Source organism: Sorex fumeus, unplaced genomic scaffold, assembly GCF_029834395.1.
Source record: "Sorex fumeus unplaced genomic scaffold, SorFum_2.1 ptg000128l, whole genome shotgun sequence".
Lineage (NCBI taxonomy): Eukaryota > Metazoa > Chordata > Mammalia > Eulipotyphla > Soricidae > Sorex > Sorex fumeus.
The window spans coordinates 12,890,467-12,908,336 of NW_026606185.1; the positions used below are offsets into that span (position 1 = coordinate 12,890,467).

Genomic DNA, 17,870 nt, shown 5'->3' on the forward strand with positions numbered 1-17,870 from the left:
CAACGAAATACTATCCAGCCACCAGAAAAAAATGAATGAATGGACATGGAGAGTATTATGCTGAGTGAAATGAGTCGGAGGGAGAGGGACAGAATGACTATAGCCATTTATGGGATATTAAAAAAAAATGTAGTCTGAGACTAATATCCAAGGGCAGTAGAATCAAGGGCCAGGAGTACTAGTCCACAGTTGGAAGCTTGCCACAAGTGGTGGGGGGAGACAGGCTGGGGGGTTGGGGTGTGGCAGGGAAACTGGGGACATTGGTGGTAGGAAATGTACACTGGAGGCGGGAAGGGTGTAGAAACACTGTATGACTGAAACATAATCAGGAACAACTTTGTAACTGTATCTCCTGATGAGATTCAATTAAATAAATTTTAAAAAGGGCTGGAAAAATAACTGTTGGGTCTATAACTGGAAAACTTCCTAGCACAAGTTACTCTTCCAAGTAGTGTCAGACAACAGCTCTTCTCTTCATAGCAGGACAGGTGCCAATAAACTTTCACAAGGCGGCAAGGCATTTCCCAACCCCTCTCCATCTCTAGTCACAAGACAGGAACTGCAGCCTTCCCGACCACACTGCATTAGCCACCCATGGGCTTGCTTCCATTCTTAGTCTCTGACCATCAGGGAGGCAAAGCACACCATGGAGTCTTTCTCTCACCTGCCCTTTACGGTTTTTCAGAAACTCTTACCAGCCAGTCTTCCATCAAAGATTGCAAGGTTCCAGACACTAAAAACAAGACAAAGAGCCAAAGTGCCTAAACCAAGCTTTTCTGTAGCCATGCAGTTCAGAATGCACATATTTTGACTTTTTTTTAAAAAAAGAAGGGAAAAAAATCTTAATTTAAGACAGTCCCATTTGTTTATCTTTGCTTTCAATTACTTGGTCAGTGGCGTGTCATCTTTGAAGATACCTGTAGCTTCAAGGTTGTGGAGGGTTTTTCCAACCTTGTTCTTCAATGTATCTTATGGATTCTGGTCTGATGTTGAGGTCTTTAATCCATTTTCATCTGACTTTTGTGCATGGTGTTAGTAGAGGTCTGAGTCTGTTTTTTTGCATGTAGCTGTCCAGTTTTGCCAGCACCATTTGTTAAAGAGGCTTTCCTTGCTCTACTTTATATTTCCTGCCCCCTTATCAACGATTAGATGATATATTTGAGGGTGTGTGTAAGGCTGAGGGTAGGTAAGACAGAGAAGAGACCAGTATGACAATAATAGCTGGAAATGATCATGCTGGACATGATCTGAGTTAAAAGTAGGTAAGGGATATTCTTGATAACCTTCCAGTATCTATACTGCAAACCACAATACCCAAAAGGAGAGAGAAAGAGAGAGAGAGAGAGAGAGAGAGAAAGCGAGAGGGAGAGAGAGAGAGAGAAAGCAAGAGGGAGAGAGAGAGAGAGAGAAGAAAAGCACTTGCCATAGAGGCAGGCGGGGGGGGGGGGGAATGGGAGGGAACCTGGGGACACTGGTCACTGGTGCTGGGAAATGTATACTAATGAAAGATGGGAGTTGGACTACTGTATGGCTGAAATCCAATCATGAACAGCTTTGTAATGGTCTATCTCACAGTGATTAAATTAAAAAGTAAAAAAAAAAAATCTGACCCATTTGTCACTAATTACTGGTAGCAGAATTTTACAAAAGTTATTCAAATTACCTGAGCCTCAAATTACTCATCAGTAAAGAGGAGATAATATTATTTACCTCATAGGGTTTGCCTTATGTTTGTTGCGACTTCCTACCTTCTGTCTCTGCCTCTAATGCAAAAATGATATTAATCTTCCCCATGCAGCAGTATTTTAACCCAGGCTCCTACCAATTCTCCACGATATTTCTAAGAACATAATGGGAAGTACAAAGTCCAAACTAAGGCCAAATAACTTTAAGATAAGAATTTTAGGTCACTGGATTCTCACCTTAAAGAATATTAGTAAACGCTTGATGATACAATCCTTAATAAAAATAATTTTTTGAAGTTTATTTGCCCTTTACATAACCTCAATATCTGACTTAGATGCTTGTTAAACTCACAAGAGAACAGAAAAATATCTGTTGATCATTATAGGGGAATTATCCAGTATACCTAGGGCTTTCAATTGCCAAACAAAACCCCAACCAAGCAAGGCCTAGTAGCTTCTTTCGGGAGCCTGGCTATTCTCATTAGAAAGGAGGGCCCTTTCTCATCCTTCGAAGCCCAGAATTATTCAAACTAAAAACTTGCTGGGGGGTTGGAGTAATGATACAGCAGGCAGAGCGCTTGCCTTGCCCTTGGCCCACCAGGGTTTGACCCTTGGCATCCCATAGGGTTCTCTGAGCCCTGCCAGGAGGGATTCGTGAGTATAGAACCAGAAGTATCCCTTGAACATCACTGGGTACAGCCCCAAACAAACAAAAAACTTGCCCTAAGCCCTCTGAGGAGGCAGCTCTAAGGCTCTAAGCAGCCTTCTCTCCTAGACCTGGCACCTTCCCAGACTCCAGGTGACCCCCAAGTCTTCTACCCCCCCCCCGCAAGTCTTCTGACTGGGTGTTAGAATTTTAAATAAAGACCCCTCAAAAGCTCTGGGGCTACCTGCCCCTTCCCAGCAAGAAGTTTTTGGCAAGACTGTAACTAGTAATGTTTGTACAACCAAAGACTCCCTTTTGTGGTTAAAGGAGAATAAAATTGACTACACTTTACAAAATAATAACAAAAACTTGCCCTGAACCTCCCATCCACAGTCTGCTAACAATTCCACTTTAAAACCAAAAGAGAGAATACTAGGAAACTCCAAGTACTCAATATTCCCTTCATGGATTCATCTATGTAGACAAGGTCAGCAGGTCAGAATTCTCCCAGCCTAAGTAAACGAGGACAGAGGTCCTCCGAATAAGGACTTCAATGGCTAACGATACCCTGTGCACGGAGTCATGGAAGAACCATGAGATTAAGAGACCAAAGAAATCTGTTTAAATCTCTTCTGTATCAGATTTCTCTTTCAAGTACCAAGTTTATATAACTACCTGCTAAGGCGTTCCAGGATGTCTCAGAGGTAATAGAAACTTCTTCACAGTTATATCTTCATCTCTTTTCTTGACTACTATGCTCATAAGTCATCAAATTTTGTGAATGGTACCTCCTTACTAGGTATCTCTCAAATCCACTTAATTCCTTTCTACTCTGCTACCTTAGTCCAAACCATCTCTCTTGCCTGGATTTACAAAATAACCTCCCAACTCATTTAGCTCACTCTTACTTCCTCTAATCTGTGTCCTGCTCACACTTTTCTCAAAATCTGTAAACCTCCTCATGTCACTTTTATGCTGTATTCTGATCTGGGACAGTGAGTACTCACCTCCTGTCCTGTGGCCACATCCACTGCAGTGTACACGGTGCCCGAAGCACTGAACAGGTGAAGCAGGGAAGAAAACACAAACCGGTGTTCAATTAAGTAGTGACATTTGAAATATTAACAAATGAAGTTCTACAGACAATCTGGCAATACAATTATTAATAACAAGATCAGTGAAAATAATACCCCCCACAGCCTCCACCTCCCTCATCCCATTTGAGAGGCAACAAAAGGCAATGAAAAGTGAAAGGCCCTAAAGGTCAGTAGACCTGAGTTCCAATCTATGGCTTCCACTGAGATCTTAAATAAGTTAAACTTCTCTCTAGGCATCACTTTCCTTGTTTGCAAAGTGAAGATGTGTCTATAGGAAACTTAAATCTATTAGCTCAGAAAGCACCTAGCCAAGTAGCTAGAAAATAATAACTCTTCAATACATACTAGTTTTCTATTCCTACTTCCTCCTTTTCACAAGTTGTTTTAACCTCTTGTGGCCTCAGATTCTGCAAACAGTAATGACTGGAGCCAAGAGAAGTGAGTAAAAATTCACGAATTTCAAAATGATCTGGGAGTGGTTTATAGCTTATCAAAAAAGAATGTAAGCCTCTGTGATGCCAATAATGATCTGTTTCTTAATCTTGGTATTAAATTACATAACATGCTTACTGTTTGAAAATTCATTCAGTTGTGTATGTGTATTCATTTATACTGTCTAAGTTTACACTGAAAACAATAATTATTAAAAACTATTTTTTAAAAGCTATTTTAAGAACCACACTAAGACAAACTCTAGTTGACTTTTCTCACTTTGATACTAAGCCCTTTAAAATAGTGTTTTCCAATCAGTGTTTCCAAAACAGTGTTTTGAAGATTAAAATATTTATGTTTATTTTATTTAGCAGTTTGTAATATGGGCTTCCATTATCATTTCAAACAAAATTACATTAAACATACTATTCAAACACAGACTCCCAGAAAATGTGGTAGTACCTTCCCTGCCCCCAAGGCTAAAGCAACCTCACTACACAAACACATCTATCCACACACTGAACAAAACAACAGGAGAGAAGGAAAATAAGGAAGAAAGACAGAGAGAAGCTGGGGATAATTCTTGGAAAGTAACCGTGTCCTTTAAAATTTATTAAAACATCATTTATTCCTATAAGCATGAATCCTGAATAGATGTATAAGAGATATGAGCAATATTTGTAGCTGAACGTGCCACAAGTCAGGAATTGTGGTGTGTGTGCACTTGATCATCTTAACTGTGACCATCTTCTGTCATGATGTTTAAGTCTGTATTTCTATCCCTAGTTTTCTCTCCGACACTACTAGATGCATCAATTTGAGAGGAGGCACCTCAAGCAGTGCTGGGGAGATGATGAGGGGGACACAAGCATCTCAGCCAATCAGGCTGGTAGCTCACTGCAAAGACATGGGGATGTAGGTACTTCCTGTGCTCTATGGTGCCAATATACTGCGGCTACTCTGGCAGTGCTGGGGGCCACAAGGGTCACACCCGGTGGTACCTGGGCAACTCCAGGGCTGCTTCTGGTGATGTTCAAGGGACCATGTTGTGCTGGGAATTGAATCTGACACAGGGGCATGCTAGGCATGCCAATCAATGTACTATCTCCTGGTTCCCATAGGTAACAAAAGTTTTTATTGATTCACTGGGAGATACATAGTTACAATGCTCCAATGGGGCTGGAGTGATTGCACAGCGGGTAGGGCATTTGCCTTGCACGCAGCCAACCTGGGTTCAATTCCCAGCATCCCATATGGTCTCCTGAACACTGCTAGGAGTAATTCCTGAGTCATGAGTAACCCCTGTGCATCGCCGGGTGTGACCCCCCACCAAAAAAAAAAAAAGAAAAAAAAAAGAAACAGGTAACCAAAATACAGAGAGAATTCATGGAATGTGGAAGAATACCCATCTGATAAGTGGTTAATATCCAGGATAGAGAAGACACTAGTAGAATTGTGCAAGAAAAAAACCTCCAACGCCATTAAAAAATGGGGCAAAGAAATGAACAGAATCTTCTCAAAAAAGAAATACAAATGGCCAAAAATCACATGAAAACCTGCTCTACTTCGCTGATCATCAGGGAGTTGCAAATAAAAACAACAATGAGATATCATCTCACACCACAGAGACTGGCACACTTCAAAAAGAACAAGAACAACAAGTGCTGGCGTGGATGAGGGGAGAAAGGGATTCTCTTTCATTGTTGGTGGGAATGCTGATTGGTTCAGCCTTTTTGGAAAACAATATGGGCATTCTTTTTTTTATTTTTATTTTTTTGTAGAGATCAAGGCTATAATTTTATTGGTCAAGCACATTAGGATCCTAGTTTAACCATCTTCTAGTGTATTCAATCAACAGTATATAAATCAGCAATAAACTGTAATCTTTACAAAATATGTGAACAAATTGATTTATTACCCACACTCATTTTTCAACAAATTAATTTTTTACCATCACAAAAATAAATCCACAAATACATGACTGACACATTTTAAGAAGCTTTTATAATTTTTTTTTAGCTTTTTCCCCCCTTTTCTTATATTTATTTATTGAACCACTGTGGGAAAAGTCACAAAGCTTTCAAGATTAAGTCTCGGTCACACAAGAGGCATGGGGAGTGGGGAGTGTGCAGTTAGGACAGAAAAGGGACCACTATGGTAGTGATAGTTGGAAATGATCATTCTGGATGAGACCTGGGTGCTCAAAAGAGGTAAAGTGATACACATGATACCCCTTCAGTAACAGTATTGCAAACCTCAGTGCCTAAATAGAAGGGGGGGGGGCAGAAAAAAGGGAAGAAAAATGTCTTCCATAGAGACTGACTAGGGGTGGGTGTGGTTTTGGGAGGGAAACTGGGAACATTGGTGGCAGAAAATGTACACTGGCACTGTCCCCCCGGTCATCGATTTGCTTGAGTAGGCACCAGTAATGTCTCCATTGTGAGACTGTTTTTGGCATATCGAATACATCAACGAGGAGCTTGCCAGGCTCTGCCGTGAGGGAGAGATACTCTCTGCAGCTTGCCAGGCTCTCCAAGAGGGATGGAGGAATCGAACCTGGGTCGGCTGCATGCAAGCCAAACGCCCTACCCACTGTGCTATCACTCCAGCCCCATTGGAGCATTGTAATTATGTATGTCCCAGTGAATCAATAAAAACTTTTTTTTGTTACCTCTGGGGACCAGGAGATAGTACATTGATTAGCATGCCAGCCCCCGCTCCAGCCCCTGTTACTGTTTCTTCTGAGGTGCAGAAGCTTCTTAGTTTAATGCAGTCCAGTTTGTTTATGTCTGTTTTGTTTCCATTTGCTTGAGCAATGGTGTTTCGTTCTTAAAGATGCTTTTAGCTTCAGTGTCATGGAGGGTTATGCCTACATTTTTCTCCAGGTAGCTTATGGATTCAGGTCTGATATTGAGGTCTTAATCCATTTTGACTTTTGCGCATGGTGTTAGACAGAAATTCAGAGTTAATTTTTTTTGCAGGCAGCTGTCCAATTTTCCCAGCACCATTTGTTGAAGAGACTTTCCTTGTTCCACTTCACATTTCTTGCTCCTTTATCAAAGATTAGCACTGTAGCACTGTCCTCCCGTTGTTCATTGATTTGCTCGAGCGGGCCCAGTAACATCTCCATTGTGAGATTTGTTGTTACTGTGTTTGGCATATCGAAAACGTCATGAGTAGCTTGCCAGGCTTTGCCGTGTGGGAGAGATACTCTTGGTGGCTTGCCGGACTCTCCAAGAGGGGTGGAGGAATCAAACCTGGCGTGGCCAACCTGGCCGTGCACAAGGCAAACACCCTAATAAGTGATCATATATTTGAGATTCTGTGACAGAATTCAACTCTGTTCCATTAGTCTGCAGGTCTGTTTCTAGCCAAATACCATACTGTTTTAAATACTACTGCTTTGTAGTACAGTTTGAAGTTGGGGAAGGTGATACCTTCCATCTTCTTTTTCCCAAGGATTGATTTAGCTATTCGTGGAGATTTACTGTTCCATATGAATTTCAGGAGTGTTTGATCTATTTCATTGAAGAAATGTCATGGGTATCCTGATAGGAACCATATTCAATCTGTATAGTGCTTTGGGGAGACTGCCGTTTTGATAATCTTAATCCTCCCTATCCAGGAGCAGGGGATGTGTCTCCATTTTCTACTGTCCTCTCTTATTTTCTGAAGTAGTGTTTTGTAATTTTCTTTGTATAGGTCCTTCCAAGGTACTTGATTTTCTGAAGCACAATAGGATTTTTTTTAAAGTATCTTTCTTCTTTTTCATTATTTTATATAGGAAAGCCATGGACTTTTGGGTGTTTATTTTGTAGTTTGCCACTCTACTATACAAACCTATTGTTTCTAGAAGGTTTTTTTAATCTTTAGGATTTTCTTAGTATCATGTCATCTGCAAATAGTGATAGCTTGACCTCTTCCTTTCCTATCTGTCTGCCCTTGTGGTACATCATTCTTTCTTTACTCATCCCTTCTAAGGCACTTTTGTTGTTTCCAGATTCCAGCTATTATGAATAGTCGATGCAACTGCACACTTGGGGAATACATCTATAGGGAATATGTTACCAAGATCTAGAAAGCTACTCAGGTTCACTGGTTAGTATTAATTATTTCTAAATTGAACAAGCATATGATTAGATAGATATATGAGCTCCTTATCAAGGAAAAAATCTTTAGGTGTTTTTTTAAAAAGCAATTATTAATAGCACCAATGTACCATATTTATGTGGTGCTTGGCGCATGCCTCAGACAACTACAAGCAAACATCCGAGTTCGCAAAGCAGTGCAGAGATGTGATAAAGGAAGACCTCAAAGAGAGAAGAGCAGTAGTGCTGGTAGATGCGGCAAAAGCCAGGAAAAGCATTCGTAACTCCTGCCTGTCCTTTGCCAACTACAAGACCAAGATGACTGCCCTCTGACATTCTGATGGATCCATCACATCTTCCAGAAGGGCAATGGTGAAGATTATCCATGACTTCTACTCAAATCTCTTCCATAGCCATGTCCACTTGCCAACATACCAAATTCCACAGGATGGGTATGTCGTTCCCAACGTTCTCCCTTCCGAAATCCGACACGCCATTTCGTCGGTAAAGAAACAAACAGCACCCGGCCCAGACAAGGTCAGACCTGAACACCTGAAGAACCTGCCGTCAGTACTCATCAATACACTGGCTCGGCTCTTCACTAGCTACCTGTCTGAATGCAAGGTTCCTTCCCAATGGAAAACCAGCAGGACTGTACTACTGTTCAAGAAGGGAGACATCCATGACATTGGCAACTATCGCCCGATCTGCCTATTGTCTGTCATCTACAAGTTGTTCACTCGAGTCATCCTAAATAGGATTGGCAGAACATTAGATGAAGGACAACCATGCGAGCAAGCCGGGTTCCGCAAAGGATTCAGCACCATCGACCATATCCACACGATAACCAAGCTCATTGAGGTTTCTCGGGAGTTCAAGATGCCGCTCTGTTTAACGTTCATTGATTTAAAGAAGGCCTTTGATTCTGTTGAGACAGAAGCGGTCATTGAAGCCCTAGCCAATCAGGGCATTAAAGCCCAATACATCAGGATCCTCCGTGAACTGTATTGCGGATTCACTACCAGGATCTCACCATTCTACAAAGAAGTGATCGTTGATGTCAAGAGAGGGGTGCGGCAGGATGATACCATTTCACCAAAACTCTTCAGTGCCACCCTTGAGAACATCATGCGACGACTGGAATGGGAAGGAATGGGAGTGAAGATACATGGTCGGCAACTACACCACCTCCGCTTTGCTGATGACAGTGTTTTAATAACACCAAACATCAGCCAAGCGGCACAAATGCTGGCTAACTTTGACCGTGAGTGTGGAAAGGTAGGACTACAGCTGAATCTTACGAAGACAATGTTTATGAGAAACAGCCTTGTTCCTGACGCCCCATTCGCTCTCAATGGAACGACCATCTCCGAATGCAACAGCTATGTGTACCTAGGTCGAGAGGTCAACATGACAAATGACCTGGCACCCGAGCTGCGCAGGAGGAAGAGAGCGGCTTGGAACGCCTTCAAGAACGTCGAAGAAATAGCTAAGAGGACGAAGAACCTCCGGCTCTGGGCACATCTCTTTGATTCCACTGTTCTTCCTGCATTAACATATGCCTCAGAGACCTGGGCCCTACGCAAACAAGATGAGAACGCTATTCAGGTCTCCCAAAGAAGAATAGAAAGAGCTATGCTTGGAATATCACGTTTCACTCAAATGAGAGAAAGAATCTGGAGTTCTGACATCCATCGACGATCAAGAATCAGGGACGCTGTCTCATTTGCCAAGGTGTCGAAAATCAGATGGGCTGGTCACGTAATGAGATTTAAAGATGATCGCTGGACTAGAGCTGTTACCGACTGGATTCCACGGGATGTCAAAAGACCGCGTGGCGGCCCACCTTCCAGATGGTCAGACTTCTTCGTGAAGATCATGAACGATCGGTTTGAGGCCCTTCATGTTCCCGGAGCGAACAGATGCCATTGGGCTACACTAGCACGCGACAGGGACAAATGGAGACATTACTGGCGCCCGCTCGAACAAATCGACGACTAACGGGAAGTTAAGTGATTTAAGTGATAGGTACCAACAGTAGATAAATGGTAGAATGGCATATAAAAATACATCACTGTAACATTTTGTCTTCTTTTCAGAAGTTCATGGATGAATATGAAAGCAAATGAAGACAGAAATTTTCACTGGCCTTATTAGAAACAAAACTTTCAACTAATACTGAAAAATTTTTACAAGACAGATAGTTTTATTAAATTTTTTATCACCTTGGTTAGTTCTTTGGAAATACCATTCATTTTCCTTTGTATAGAAGTATACTTTACCTAATCTGTACAAATCTTAAATGCTCTTGATTATTTTTTTATCAGTAAGATGATTCTGAAAGTTCCTTCCTACTCCTTTCCAAACAACACCCGTTTTCAGAGGCAACCATTATTCTGTTAGATTCTGTTACTTTTGTCTGTTTGTGAAACTTATATAAAAGAATAATACACTATATGCTCATTGATATCTGGCTTCTTCTACTCAAAATAATTGTCAATCATTTTAAAGGCTGATCTTAGTATAGTATACTGTGATTATCTTCTCCTGAAGATATAAGGTCTTTAAAAGCAGAGATTGTGCCTAACAATATTCATTGTGCCAGCAGACATTAGGAATCCAGCTAGAATTTATTAAGGTCAGTACACTGAGGTCAGCATAAAAAATAAGAGAAAGAACCAAAGAAGAGAAGATATGAATTCTGGCATCCACCAGAAAGAAACAGGTTCTAAAACATAAGCTGTGGGTCTGCAGTTCTGGCTCTGGCATATTGTATGAGTGCTGGTAGGTCTTAGTACTTACCAAGCAAACTGGATAAATCTGGAAAAGCACAGCTATAACTAAGAAACCAGATTTTGTGCTAAAAAAATAAACAGGGTGTTCATTCTCACTGCGGGGACGTTTTTAGCGACATGGCCAGCTAATGACACATCTCTCATAAATAAGCACAATTCTGCCAAACCTGAAGTCAGCCTAACTTAACACTTACAGGTAAGTGAGGAGTGAGGTGGAGAAAAAACAAGGCTTCTGAGACGCAAAACAAAAACACATACAGTATTTAGTCATTTGTCTAAAGAAAGAAAATGCCCCTACTAACCCTTGTCCAATCTTCTCAAACCGTGTATATTTCTTCTTAGGATCGCCCACACTCACTATGCTCCCTTTGAAAGAAACAAGAGACCATGCATTACTTTTTTCCAGATCCAAAAATAAGCCCCTTGATTCCCCCAAACTCCAGATTTGACATAGATTTTTAAAAAATGACTCTAACGCCAATAATAACACGTCCTTAGCTTCCCCGCCCCAAAATTTTTTTACTAAAGATTTCATTTCCTTGTCAGCTTTTATTCATTCATAGTAATCGATTCCATTTCCAAACTCTTCTAAGTTATTCATTCATTTTTTAAATTTATTCAATCAACAAACATTCACTTATGTTACACTCTTCTTTGCTATGTGCAAAGCCCTATTATGAGTGCTTGGGACAACAAGATGAGATGAAATTAGGTCAATTTCTGCTTTCAAGAAGCTCAATTACATAAAAGAGACAGGTAATTTCACATAACATTCCATGACAATGTAGTAATTGCTGGGCCAGAGATATAGTAAACGGGTAAGGCATTTGCTTTGCACATAACAGCCCCAGTTTGATTCCTAGAACCACAAAAGGTACCCTGAGCATGACCAAGAGTACAGAGTACAGAGCACAGCTTGGGTATGGCCCAAAAAAACAGAAATAGAAAAAAAAAAGGAAAATTACTGAGATAGATAGTAAGAAGATATAGAAAAGGGCATTCCATCAGGAAGCACTTGAAATGCAAAGGCCTATGATACAAAGGATTGAGAGTTTGCTGGATTTCACTATTCAATGGCTGAAACTGAGGCCCCGAGAAAGGAAGATATTCCTCTTTCCCCACAAGGTAAGAGAGCAAAGCTATGACCAGGAGTTTGTTTTCATTCTCCCAGTCCTATATGTTTTATACTAATATCATTTGGGGCTGGAGTGATAGCACAGAGGTAGGACATTTGCCTTGCGTTCAGTCAAATATAATTTACTAAGTTTTCATACTTTTCATTTATAGGATCTCATTTAATCTTAAATGTAGAGGTATTTCTAAGTGAATGAATCAGAAAGAGAAGGACAGACATAGAAAGACTGCACTCATTTGTGAAGTATAGAATAACATAACATGAGGCTGACACCCAACGATAGTAGATACAAGGGCTAGGAGGATTGCCCCATAGCTGGAAGCCTGCCTCATGAGTGGAGGGGAGAGGGCAGATGGAACAGAGAAGGGATCACTAAGAAAATGATGGCTGGAGGAATCACTCGGGATAGGAGATGTGTGCCGAACGTAGATAATGGACCAAACATGATGACCTCTCAGTGTCTGTATTGCAAACCATAATGCCCAAAAGCAGAAAGAGAGAGAGTATGGGGAATACTGTCTGCCATGGAGGCAGGGGGAGGGTGGGAAAGGGGGCTATAATGGGGAGATTGGTGGTGGGGAATGTGCACTGGTGGAGGGATGGGTGTTTGATCATTGTATGATTGTAACCCAAACATGAAAGCTTGTACCTTTCTCACAATGATTCAATAAAATGTTTAAAAAATGTATAGGTATTAATCTTCTTCCCTAAATATCTGCAAGAACAACAGAGGGATTTAGCGGAGATGAAGTATGGAAACAGTGAGAGAATGGAGGAAGCGGAACACTACAAAAGTGTGCTGGAATATTGTATGCTTGAAACACTACTATGAACAGAACTGTAAATCACAGTAGCTCAAATAAAATTTTAAAATATTTTTCTGAAAATGAAAACATATCACCATCATTTTTTAAAAGATGTAAGAGAGGTGGTTAGTGGGCCACAGAATAGTAATTGCCTAAGACATTGAGCGATTAGGGAAGTATTACCTTCCCATGTTTCCATAATTCTACGTTCTACATGGCACTATTAGTGCCATTGAGACTAATTCAAGGGCCAGAGTGATAGCACAGCGGGTAGGGCATCTGCCTTGTCTGCAGCTGAGCCAGGTTCCATCCCGACATCATTCTATGTGGTCCCCGAAGCACCACCAGGAGTAAATCTTGAGTACAGAGCCAGGAGTAATCCCTGAGTTTCCCCTGTGTGACTCAAAAGCCAAAAAGCCAAAAAAAAAAAAAAAAGACTAGTTCAAGGTGGGGGAGATGCTCAGAGGATGAATGCATGTGCATTACACGCGGGAGCTGCAGGTCTGCTCCCTAGCACTATACGGTCTCCTCAGCACCACAAAGTAGAGCCCCCCCACCCGCCCAAAGCAAAGAAAAAGTCTACAAAGAGAAATAAATAGATAGCTAGGTAAGGGTTTTGTGGCCTTTGTTGTTGTTGTTTTAACTTTAACATTCTTTTCTTTGGGTTTTGAAGCATACACAAATTACTCAGAATTTATTCCTGGTTCTGTGCTCAGAAACCACTCGAAGAAATGCTGGGAGACCACAAGCAGTGCTGGGGATCAAACTACAATAAAAAAGCCACAATCGGCCACATGCAAGGCAAGTGCCTTACCCCTGTGCTATCTCTCAAACCCCACTTCAACAATTCAAAGTAGCTCTGGACAAAAGCAAATTAAATGAATGAACATTTTCCAAACAAGAATTATCTGGAGAAACTGAGGGCTTCCTAGCTACTACTAAGTTTCTCATTACAGAAACTTCAGCTTTAGAAAGCAAAGTCAGTTGGGAGATTTGGCCAAATCAATCACATCAAATATTCTCTAGAATAGATAGGTATAAAAATTTAATCAAAAACCTTGTTCAATTTTGCGAAGCCAACAAATCAAAAACCCAGTTCTTTCCTCTAATATGAATTTTTTACAGTTTACTAAAACACAGAAACAAACTACCCTAATAAACCCCATTTTTTGATTTTTAAAGAAAACAAAACTGAAGGTTATCACCTAAGCAATATACAGCATGCTCTCATTACAGAAGCACAGATTTTGTTCTTAACCCAGTCCTATCTTTATGCATAATATTTAGCATGGAGCCAGTATAATTTGGATCTCTAGGCCTTAAAAATCTTAACTACAAAAATAATTATTTTAATTTGTCTCTTTACAGGGTTTTTGTAAGGAATAAACCAAAAAAAAAAAAAAGCAAGAAAATGTCTGGTTTGTCATTTGGTACATAGAGCACACTCATAAAATGTTAATTTCCCTTTCTTCTTTTCCAACAACCAAGGATGGCAAATCTGTCCTCTTACACATCGATGGCAAGCTTCAAAAATCAATTAAAGCAAAAGTTCCCACCTGGTATCAGCAAGGCTTTGTTTTTGTTTGTTTGTTTGTTTTTAAAACTCAATACTCCTATGTCACTAGATGAAAGCTAGTACCTAACCAGGGCAGGTGGGGCAGGTGAGGCAGAAAAGGCGAGTTCAAGCACTTGGTCAGGAGAAGCACTGTCTGGCTAAGACGCCCGTGATGATTAGAAAGAACCACAGAACCTTCAGGAACTGAGTTCCTTCCTTTAGCCCTTCCTTTTATAATTTCCTCTGATAGATGAAAGTTCAAAAAGCTACAAAGTGCTTACGTAATTTCTCCAATATCTCCTCATCAGACATTTTAGGCTTCTTCTTCTGTTTTTCAGTATTCCGGGTCAGCGCGTCTGATGGAGGGGTACTAGTCTCAGTAGGTGAAATGGGAGATGTAGTCACATCTCGAGTTGGAGTAACAGGAAGTGGTTCAATCACAGACCGTGTATATACCTGCATTGTTGATAGAAAAATTTGGCAAGATCAGCTCTTTGTTAGTATAGGAGACACTCAGGAGCCTCTCTTACAGATGTGGTCAAAACCAAGAAATATTTGAATAAATTCATTTTACTTTATAAATGTTTAATTGATTCTATTATTTCGAGATAAAAATTTATGTCCCTTGTAGGATAACATTGTTTTGTCCTTCTTGCATAGCCTCAGGTTGCTTAGGTTTACTGGGATGCTCCCATCACAGTGCTCCCATTCCTCTGTGTTTATTTGTAAACTTTGTGCTCTGTTGTCTTGTAAATATTGTTTTTCTCTTCTCCCTAAGTCCTTTGCATAGTTTATTCACAGCAATGTCCTTTTTGTATGGACACAAGAAGCAGTATATGCTATGCTTTTGTAACATGACTCTTTGTGATATTTTTCTCCTGGGCATCTGTTCTCTCACCTAAGCCTCAGCTGCCCTTACTTCCTAGCACCCCCCCAAAAGCAGGGTTCCAACAAGGGACTGGGTGGAACCAGGGCAAGCGGTAAGCTATATGCTACCCTGGCATCAAGATGAGCCTTGCCAAAATGCTTAATGTTTAACTAAGTTAAGAGCTTGGTCATGGACAAATGCTGTCATGATCCAAAAAGTAATAACTAGACTCAGACCCTGCTATGGTTAGGAAAGATTAATCTGGCCTGTGCTCTGTAGTCTGAGTCTGTGGCAAGATGTTCCCAGGAGAGCTTCCCTACAAGCCTCAATGTGTCTCTTACTGTGTCCATACAAAAATAACTAGTATTACGATGTTGATAGAGTTATTGGACTGAGGAAAGGAGAAAACCACCGTAAGAGGTATTTTGCCTGAGGCAGTCAGGAAGGGCTTTGGAATACTTCTTAGACGGTGGCCCTTTGAAGTTGGTGGACCCTCAGGAAGAGCTTTCTTATGTTGATTTTGCTACCTGGGTAACAAAATCTGGGTGCAGTGTCAACACAGAGTGTGGAGGAGTTGGAGAGACAAGGGAGTTGGAGAGGCAGAGAACTGGAGGAGCTGGAGGAGCTGGAGAGAGAGAGAGAGGAGAGGGTGCAGGGCAGCATGATGGAGTGTGGAGAGACTAGTAAGGGGAACAAAGAGAGAAGAATGGCCCTCGTTTCACCCACTGTGTGCCCCATGACCCAGGCCGCCCCGGCTGGGGGAGCAGTCTGAGGCCCCCGAACATGGGTGGCTAGGGTAAGAGCCATCGGGGCCTCCCCCTGGCCCTGCCTGGAGATTTTATACAGTCCCTCTTCCTCTGTATCCATCCTCTGTGAATGGGGACACCCTTCCTTTCTCTCACTGTACACACACAGTTACTGTAAGCCTAAGCACTGAAGAAACAATACATCACACAACTCTAGACAGAAATAATTTATAAGAGATTCTATCACTAGGTAACTTTCTACTCTTTCCCAAGCTGAAATTCATATTTGTACTGCTAGTACAACATTAATTTGATCTTCTATTGAGTCACTCTCTTTATATCCTGAATATAAAGCTTCACTGAGAAGCTACTATTGTTCTTTGTTAAGAACTATTTCTGGGCTCAAAGCGGGTGGAACACATGCTGGGTTTGACCCTGGGCACTGCATGTTCCTGAGCACCAAGCCATGAGCAGCCCCCAAAGCACCACAGGGTGCTAGTTCTTAAGAAAGTGGGAAGGTATTGTCATTTTCCCCACATACTCTGAAACCTGGCTGCAGAGAACTAAAAATTCCATTATTCTTACCACCTTTCTGACCTTGGGCAGATTGCTTAATATCTTTGAGATTTTCTCATTTCTAAAATGGTAATATTAATGACACCTACTTCTGGACTTAAGAGTAATTAATTGATATGTGAAATTATTAGAATCACATCCAGAGACAATAATCTTTCAAATTTTGACTAGTGTTATTATATTTACTATTTATGTAATGTTTTCTAAGAATTTCTTCACTTCATTCTATAAAATGCTAGCCCTATTCTCTATGAAGGAATTTAATAGAAAATCATTACTACAAGGCAGAAAGGAGTAAAAGTGATAAGAAATGAAAAAATTACTAATCACTGAGTTCAAACAAGTAATTTAAAACTACAACTTTTCTAGTACATGCTTCAAGATTTTTATCAGATTTTTTTTCATAAAAAATGTTATTTCTTAGCTGGTCTATGTGCTCTATGGAACGGAAATGTATGCCATTCATATCAAGTTTTTCTAAGCAGATGTAGCAAGCATCCAGATCAATATTGGATGAACCAATCAATAAATGGAATTTTACAGCTTGATCTTGAAGAACGGACAGATTTTTTTAACTTTTTCATTTATTTTTATTTATACTGTGAGAAAGTGATTCAATAAAATCAATATCTCTTACAAAGTTGTTCATGATTAGATTTCAGTCATACAGTATTCCAATGCCCATCATTCCACCAGTGTACATTTCCCAGCACCAGTGTCCCCAAGTTCCCTCCCATCACCCCCCCACCCCCGTCCAGTGCCTGCCTCTATGGTAGGAGCTTTTCTTCTCTCTGATTTTAATATGTAGAAATGGGAAAGAACTTTGCACATAGTGGAAACAGCAATAAGTCAAGAAAATGACATCAGACTTCTTTCCTGACTAGCATAATTATTTCTTAATTCCCATTCTTGTAAATATAGACTCTATTCTGGCTACTTAGTCTTATACTTACTTTTCATTTCTTGTCCTAGCTCTTTGGTTCTCCTTACGGCTCTGTGAGGTATAAACTTCACTTTCTCCTTTTTAACAGAGGACATCTCTAGTTCCTTACATGTCTTTGCACATGCTACCAAGAATGGAAAGCACCCTGAATGTGGCACTGACTCCCTGCTTCCAATACTGCCTGATTTTTCATTATAGTTTAATATGGCTACAGCAGTGATAAAGTTTATAGCATTATAATTATAAATTATGATTATACACACCACCACAAACAAATTGCCCATTAACTTCCACCACTGTCTTTAAGTCACTTCTGCTTCACTCTTCATTTCCCCCACTCTTTGCCAATACATTTTATAATCCAAGGTTTGATACTATCTATTCCCTTGTTTTATTTCTCTCTATTCCACAGATCATTGAGAGCATCTAGTATTGTTCTCCTTTGATTTGTTTCACTAACACGATACCTTCCAGTTCCATCCAAATGAAGTGAGCTGC

At 40.6% G+C, this 17,870-nt stretch overlaps 1 protein-coding gene across 1 annotated transcript in view; it reads right to left on the reverse strand.

Moving 5' to 3' along the window:
* PAK1 (p21 (RAC1) activated kinase 1) overlaps positions 1–17,870 on the reverse strand; it is a 77,020-nt gene that overhangs the window by 19,683 nt on the left and 39,467 nt on the right. Inside the window, exons 6-8 of the mRNA XM_056137997.1 lie at positions 14,521–14,695; positions 11,046–11,109; positions 3,339–3,387 (exon numbers count right to left, since the gene is read on the reverse strand). Of these exons, the coding sequence (XP_055993972.1) occupies positions 3,339–3,387; positions 11,046–11,109; positions 14,521–14,695 (288 nt within the window). The remainder of the gene's footprint in view (positions 1–3,338; positions 3,388–11,045; positions 11,110–14,520; positions 14,696–17,870) is intronic.